Consider the following 9,154-nt stretch of genomic DNA (forward strand, 5'->3'; position numbering starts at 1 on the left):
AAGTGAGACCACAAGCTCACGCATGCCCAGAGTACACTTAGGCCAAGTGCAGAGGAGAAGAAGACACGTTGGAGTTTAAAGAGGTGCATGACGTTTAATAAACAAAGACTCAAGGGTCGTTCTCAAGCCGATTGTTTGTAGTTCCCAGGATGGAAAAATGTTTTTATCTATATTAACCTTGCATTTAACGGCATGATTTCTAATACTAGAAAATTCGGGATTAGTTAAATGAGCCAGTTCTGTAGCTCAGACCTAAGTGGCTATAATAACGGACCTGCAACATTCTCTTTGATGAACCAACATAACTACCAAGACATCTTGGGCATTCAAATTTGTAAATAATATTGGACTTCATAAAGGTCTGTAGCTTGTCCTTATAATTAAAAAATTGCCAATCTTTAGTGGATTATAGGTATTAAATTGAGTTTTAGAAATCCAAACTCTTTTCAATGATTTGTTTGACTTTGGATCTAAAAAAGTCAGAGTGCGTAAATGGTATCGTAGCGTACATAGTCAATTTAGGAACATTACATTTCACAATACAATCAGAAAAGTTACGTGCTACAATCTTGTTAACTATTTTATAAAAAAGTCTCTGTGGATATAAATTTTTGGTAAAATATTCCAGTAAAAATTCAATTTCAGTGAAATTTGCCCAGCTAGATGTATAACGGAGGGCTCTAAAAACTAGAGTTGTTATGGCAATTATTAATTTTAAAAGAATAATAAACACTTAGTTCACTTATTAAATGATTACTCAATATCCCAGTTTAAGTAAAAATGGCTTTTTCCAAAACAAATGTACATCAAAATGGTGATTTATATATGGCCAGTTTAGATTTTGAGTCGTTAAAAATGTGCCAGTCTCCGAAACTATTGAGATTATTCTGACAAAAGTTTTTTATGAGAGTGGGTTATCTTTCACGGTTTTAACAGACAACGTGTGTGTTTAAGTCTCTCTTGGAAAGATTGCAAGATTCTGCTTTTATTTTTAAAAACAACTTTACATAGGTCGAGGAGTTGTTTAGGGGTCCCCATTGGGTTTAAAAATTTTTTTATGGCACATTTAGAAAAAGTTTTTAAACAACTGGAATCCTTTAAACCTCTTTACTATAGGAGATATGTGGATGATACTTTTGCCCTATTTAAACATTCGTGGCAATGTCAATCTTTTCTAGTTTGTTAATTCTAGACATCCCAACATTAGATTTACTGTTGAGCAGGAGACTGAGAATACACTAGCTTTCTATTAAAAAACTAACTTTGACCATAATTTTAGTACATCAGTTTTTAGAAAAGTACTTATACAGGCCTTAAGGTAACTTTATAGTTTCGTGTTTCTTTTCTTTTAAAATTAATGCCATAACAACTCTACATTTTAGAGCCCTCCGTTATACATCTAGCTAAATTTCCACTCTGAAATTGATTTACTGGAATATTTTACCAAAAATTTATATCACAGAGCCATTTTTATAAAATGAGAAACAAAGATTGTGACGTAATTTTCATTTGGAGTGAAATGTAATGTTTCTTAAATTGATATTTATACGATTACCATTTACGCACTCTGAGACATTTTAGATCCAAGGTCAAACAAATCATTGAAAAAGAGGTTGGATTTTAAACTCCCATCCCAATGAATCCACCAAAGATTGGCGGCTTTAATTATAAGGACAAACAATTTTTATGAAGTCCAATATTATTTCAAATTTGAATGCCCAAGATTGTCTTTAACTTTGGTTCATCAAAGAGAATGTTGCAGGTCCGTTATTATAGCCACTTAGGTCTGATTTCCCAGAACTGGGTCACGAATAACTAATCCTGAATTTTGTAGTATTAGAAATATTGATATTAAAGAATTTATATAGATAAAAACATTTTTCCATAATGGGAAACTACCAAACAATATATTCTTAACGACCCTTGAGTCTTTGTTTATTAAACGTATGCATATTTTTAAACTCCAATGTCTTATATATATGCACTTATAAGTATACTCTGGGCAGTGAGCTTGTGGTCTCACTTGTTTTTTTTTTTCTATTGATCAGGTAGACTTAGAAGAAAAAAAATCTCCTTTTTTTTTACTTTTTATGTATGTTGTAATTTTAAAGAATGTAACTGCTGTTTTTAATTTAGCTTTTATTTTAAATTAGAGAATTAATGTGTATTTTTCAATTTTACAGACTGATGATGTGTTTAAGTAACACGAAACGTTTCTTTCAATAAATATGCAACTGTTTTGTTGACTGTCGTCTTCTTTGGACTCCTGCTTGTTTATATGCATATATATATATATATATATATATATAGCCTATATGTATTTGTGTGTGTGTGTAAGTATGTATTATGTATGTATATATGGAATAAATATAGGCTATCGCCAGAAAGATCAACGAATAAAGAAGCAATGTAAATAGACTTTGTTTCGAGTAATCTCCACCCACAACCCATCACCCCCAACCCCAGCCAAAAAGGCAGCAGCAACCAGAGAGAGAGAGAGAGAGAGAGAGAGAGAGAGAGAGAGAGAGAGAGAGAGAGAGAGAGAGAGAGAGAAAACATAATGCGCTGACCAGTCCTTTTCATTTTTACGAAGATTTCCAAACCAAATGAATTGAACAAATTCAGGATTTATTTAATTGTTATCAGAGGAAACTTTCTGCTTGTAAAAAAAAAATGCTAATGCGTGTCGCATTCATCATCGTACTTCTAAATTAAAAATTGAATTAAGAATTATGCAAAGATTTGATCCAAAGCCACTACATATTTCCATATTGCTACAGAATTTACAATAGATTTTTAGCATGGCCTGGGATAACCTTTGGGGCACGAGGAATAAGGCGGAGGAAAGGGGAAGGGTGGGGATGGGGGGAGGGCAAGGATGGCAAAGGGGTCCTGTGAGAGGGGGATCGGTGGTGGGGGGGCGGTTATGCTAGGTCAAGGGGGTTCGGCGGAGAGACTCCCTTCGGTCCACCCTAAGCCCTGTATGTGCCGACCACCAAAACCTTGTCCCCTGGGCCTTAACAAATTTGCATGAAAAGCTCCAGCCCTAACGAGACCAGAATTGTTGAGTTGCCGGTCTCCCGTTTCGCTGATGGCACTTGGCGCGGCCGCATATCGATTAAGTATTTAGACTGTAATTCATATGTAAATAAGCAGCCCCCATGAAGTGAGAGAATCAACACACAAACGCCTATCATCATTATGGTCGAAGCACACAAACACACAGACACACACACACACACACGCACTCACTCACACACACACACTCACAGACTCGGCTAGAGGCCGTCATGGAATTACTGCTGCAAATGCCTCATTAGATATGCTCACACTGAAATGAGTCTTGATTTCAGCCTGTAAATGCTGACGGACTAGTTGATTAAAAGATCGTTGAATGGCCCACGAATATTATGCAAACGATTCGTTGTAAGCGGGTTCGAAGTAAAGGGATCGTGGAATGGATAGGTAGTAAGAGGTTGTCAATCATAATGAGAGCCACGCTCTGATTGGCTAGCCACGCAGGAGGAGGGACCAATGGGCGGTGAGTCGGAGGAAAGGGGTGGAGCTAACCGGACGGTGTCGCCCTCTCGTAAGTCACATATTTATCACTTTTTATCTTCCTCGTTTTAATTCTGCAACTTTTTTCGGGCTCTTTTGGAGGTGTGCAACGCCTTCGGCACAAGGCGACAGTGACGTCAGCCTCGAAGACGTCGTTCGAACCTGCGAGATCGGGAGCGAGGGTAATTAGGAGCGGTCACACCATCAAGCAGAGCAGCCTAACCCTCCGCCTCTGCTTGCCTACCCAAAATGGCTAATCCTGGCGTGGCGGGCGGTGGGGGGATATTAGCCGGAGTGAGGGTGCGTGTGGCCCGCGTTTCGGCGCAGGACCGTTGTGGAGCGGGCCACCACCGCAATAAGGCCGGATCACCTCCCCACCTGAGCCACTCTGGGCCACAACCCCCCAGCCCGCCAGGCGCTTCTCATCCTTTGCCTCATCATCGTCATCATCAGCAGCAGCACTTCCACATCGGCTGCCGCCCCCGCCAAGCGCCAGTCGCCGATCTTGCCCCACGCGCGCACCATCCTCACCATCACCCAACCAACGCCGCCGCCGCCGCCACGGCCTCAGAAACTTCGTCGTCTCATCGCCGCCTCCTCCTCCTCCTCCTACTCTCCTGCTCCGCGCGATGCCGACGCCGCACTGACCCCTCACACTTCCTGAATTACGGGCTCTCACGAACACTCTCTCCTCACTCCTCTCTCCCTCTCTTTTTCTCTCTCGCACTCCTCGTCTACCTCTCTCGCTCTTCCTCTCCTTTGCATATCTAAGGTCATATTATTTCTCTCTCGTTCTCTCCCCTTTCTCACTGGGAAGTGTTGAAAGAAAAAGATCAGTGTTGTTGATATATTCAACAAGTCAAAATGAATCTACTCCATCCAGACAGAGGGGCACTCTATGCCAACATGTTGGGGACAATGGGGTCAATGGGCACTATGGGGGCGTCTTCAACAGCTGCAACATTGCCACAGAGGTCACCCTTTGCTATCCAGGAACTTCTCGGACTTGGGTCATCTTCAGAAGGCCAAAGGTCACCTCCGGGTTTGGGAGCATCAAGTGGCTTGACCTCATCTATCACGCCCTCCGCCCTGGGCACCTCGCTGGGAACGTCAGCCTACACAGCAGCTCGCACCCTGGCCTCGCAGGCCTCTCAACTCCTCGAACCCCTGGTGGTGGGCACGGGAGCGGGCATGGGTGCCGGAATGCGAGGGTATTTCGGACAGTTCAACCCCTTCAGCCCGGGACCTCCTCAGATGTTGGCCCTTGACCCCGCCCTCAGACACGATGCCCATCATCATAGTCACGCCCACTCAGGTAAGCATACAGAGCGCACCTGTCGCTTTTGTTTACCCGTCTGCTAACGTCTCCTTTGCATGGCGTCATTCACCCTTATTTCCTCATATTCCATTAGTTGCTGTTTTTGCTTTAAATAGTCTGTAGTTTTATTTATAAATGTCATTATTCACATCATGTTTTGACAACATAATCAGCTTTGTTTTTGACAAAATGTACGTGAGTATATAAAATTGTGTAAAAAAATATATATATTATATATAATGTATTATGTTATATATATATATATATATATTATATATATATGTATATGTATATATATATATATACATATATTATATATATATAATGAGTGTATGCATGTGTGTAATTTTCATACACCTGCATACCACTCTATTGCCCACTTGGCAGTTATAAAATGTTCATGGGCATATGTGATATTTTTGTTAGAGAAATAGTAAAAAATAAACAAATAAAATCAATTTTATCAGCAAAACGTGTGCTAATTGCAACGAATCAAAAAACATACAATAAACATAAAAAATACAGCAACCCCAAAAAAACTAATTAAAAAACGAATAAATATTTAAACCACACGACATTAGTAGAGCAAAAAACTGAGAAACATAGCCTACTCTGCAAATTTAACGTAACAGAAAATAACATTGATTGTAATGTTAATATATATATATATATATATATATATATATATATATATATATATATATATATATATATATATATATATATTTATATATATATAGAAATATGCATATATATATTTTATATATATATATATATATATATATATATATATATATATATATATATATATATATATATATATACACATACATATTAATACTGAAAGCCTGTGCTTTTAAGTAAACTGCGTATAATACTTGTTAGAACGCTGATATCTACCATAAAAAAAACGTTGAAACTTTATTTATGAAAGTGTAAAACATTTTTACAGCAATTTTACCTAGACACAAGTGTATATATATTTACAAAGGGCGTTTTTATGTATGTAATTACATGAATATCCTACAGGCTATGCACACTTGTTAAACAAGCATATGAATATTATATATATATACACATATATACATATATACATATATATATATATATATATATATATATATATATATATATATATACACTATTTCCATGTGCTTTCAGCAACTGAATATGCATACTATTACTTACAGTGAACATTCATAAATATATCAATCCTTATTTCTTCACTTACATCTACGTTTGTCTCAAAGAAAAGTGGGAACGCTCGAGAAATTTAGATATAAAGTCATTATCTTTTGACTACAAGCTATTATTATATATATATATAAAATATATATATATATATATATATATATATATATATATATATATATATATATATATATGTATAATATGTTATAATAATTATTATATCAAATATTAAATAGGTATATGTATATGTACATCCATGTATATAAATTTATATTCGTACTGTTACTGCACACTTATCTGCTGATCTTAATGACATTTAGCCTATTTTCTGGCAATCACGTACAACTACACGCACACACACACACCACCCGCAGATATATATATATATATATAGATATATATATATATATATATATATATATATATATATATATATATATATATTAGAATGGAACACACCTTACGGATATAATTCAGGATATATTTTCTTTAAAAATTTCTATTTTATTCTAGTGAACTCCGATACACACACACGTACACACACAAACTCCACACACACACAAACACACATTTATATATGTATAATATATATAATTATACATGTATAAATACTTTTGTAAATTTCCTCCTTTTCAAAGTTAGGCAATTTTTGAACGATAATATGGAAACTGCAGTAGAAATAGCGAACACTGGATTATTTTATGGGTAACTCATCCACATTTCTTAAAAAGAAAACGTACCATTATTGCCTTATGGGAGATTATTTTTGTACTTTTAACAGCTTTGTTTATTTAATCTTTAATATGCTTCAATGATAATTTTGAATATGGTTTTCTCGATTATAATTCATGTTGTTTTAGAATTAACTAGCTATTTTTAGTATACATAACGAAAACAGAATAGCATAAATTTTAAATTCCCCGGTGTTTAGCCTAATAAACAATATGCTAGTGACGTTTAGTGCAGATGATCCATGATAAATTTATTTATGTTCATTTAGGAATTTGTAATCCTGTTTAAATTTCCATTAATAATTTCCGCAATACTACTTATGTTTTAATTCTGATTTGATGTGATATTTTTGGAAAATGTCATTTTCGCAGGGAAATGTCCGTTTATGTAAAGTACATTAATAATAATAATAATAATAATAATAATAATAATAATAATAATAATAATAATAATAATAATAATAATAGAAAGAAATCCACAGTTATGTATGGGCACATATATTTATTTAAAAATAAATTTTAGAGCTTTGGAATTTGTTCGATTCCCCTTTTCAAAAGGGGAATCGAACAGATTCCCGAAAACTCACTGTAGAGATTTATTCTTAAATATTTGTACCCTTGCACAACTGTGGAAATCTTTCTCCATTTAAGACACATGCTACTATGAGTATTTTTAATAATAATAATAATAATAATAATAATAATAATAATAATAATAATAATAATAACAGAGTATGCAGTGCTTACCGAATTAACAAGAATGATCATAACAAGTCACCCATTGTCTAATATGTAAATGAAAGGAGAATTTTGGGTTGGTGTATCGGAGTGCATATATATAATAATTAAAATTGATACAAAAAATTTGGTTAAATTGAAAAGATGAAACCGTTAAAAGAGAATGAGTACTAGAGCGTCGTTTTTGCTCTATGTTATGTAGATTTTTTTTGCGTTGATAATTATGCTATTTTTACACTATTTTTAATTGTTCAAATTTAATACTCTCATGGTGATGTCCTAAATATCATTCATTTTACTGCGTCTATAGTGCAAAGGACAACTACTATTAGCATGAGCATGCAATCATTCATATATATATATATATATATATATATATATATATATATATATATATATATATATATATATATATATATATATATGTATATATATAAAATATATATATATATATATATATATATATATATATATATATATATATATATATATATATATATATATATAGTCCCTGTCGCGCAGTGATTAACAAACTAGCCTACCAGCGAGAGACACATCAGTCTAACATGAGAACAGGAACCAACTTGAACCCTTTTCCAGAAAAAGCTAACGTAGTTTTTGTCAGTCCATCAGCCAACGCAGGGTAGGCTACTTGTTACTGGTGGTTAGTCGACTGCATTGGATCGAGGCCAGAGTGGATGAAGTCACGGCGAATTTGAAGTTTAGCATCTCCGAGAACTACGGCAAAATTGTTATATTAATATATATATATATATATATATATATATATATATGTGTGTGTGTGTGTGTGTGTGTGTATAATATATTCCCATGTATACTTATTTATTTATTTATATTATTTTATAAGTCCATTAACAGTTAATACACACCCTTTTAATAAAAATAATATATTCACCTCCCACAAGTAGTTACTTGATTTGGAGAATGAATATGATTAATTTAACCCAGCTTTTAACGCAGATTCGTTAATAAATATCTTAAAGGTAATAAGTGAATTTACTAATAAAAAATGGTTTTTCTTCAGTAAGTTTTGGTTGATGCTGATTAGCAATTAGAGTCAGAACAGCAACAGCCAAAAGAGTTGTACATTTAAAAATATTTTTCAGATAGTTTTGTTCCCTTGTTTTTGTAACAAAGGTGACAGATTACGCGCAGTAAAATTTCAGGGCTTTTGTTGGCTTCCTTTTCATTATTTCAGTCCGCCTCGGACTGAAAAAGATTAAAATCTTTAGATCGCTCACCAGGGGAATTAGGTCTAACCAATGCGCATGATTTCTCCCGTCATAACCAAGAATTCTTGCCAGTATTCCACTGAAAATTCAGCAAGGGGCTTATAAAATCGCACGGTATATAATTAGGAATAACCCCGCGGTTTTATACCTATAGCGAAATTCCTCATTGCACTGTTATGACATACCATAGTATGACACACCTGAAAGGTAGCCTTGTTGAATCACAACACATTAGCTCTTACCCTTTATATTATGTATGTGTGCTCCTGGTGTTTGTCCACATCATAAACCTACTCAGGTGATTCTTTCATTGCAATATACGGGTGGTTTCCTCATCTACTATAACCTCGTTAAATCCTTATAAA

General features: G+C 34.7%; 1 protein-coding gene across 2 annotated transcripts in view; it reads left to right on the top strand.

The window, feature by feature from the left end:
- The first annotated feature begins 4,127 nt into the window (after nucleotides 1–4,127).
- Nucleotides 4,128–9,154, top strand: part of LOC136832971 (visual system homeobox 2-like) — a 121,649-nt gene continuing 116,622 nt past the window's right edge. Inside the window, exon 1 of one of the 2 annotated variants that reach the window (XM_067094631.1) lies at nucleotides 4,128–4,873. In XM_067094631.1, the coding sequence (XP_066950732.1) occupies nucleotides 4,423–4,873 (451 nt within the window). In that variant the 5' untranslated portion in view covers nucleotides 4,128–4,422. The remainder of the gene's footprint in view (nucleotides 4,874–9,154) is intronic. The other variant, XM_067094626.1, reaches the window with a different exon arrangement.

The sequence above is a fragment of the Macrobrachium rosenbergii genome, chromosome 4 (assembly GCF_040412425.1).
Source record: "Macrobrachium rosenbergii isolate ZJJX-2024 chromosome 4, ASM4041242v1, whole genome shotgun sequence".
Classification (NCBI taxonomy): domain Eukaryota; kingdom Metazoa; phylum Arthropoda; class Malacostraca; order Decapoda; family Palaemonidae; genus Macrobrachium; species Macrobrachium rosenbergii.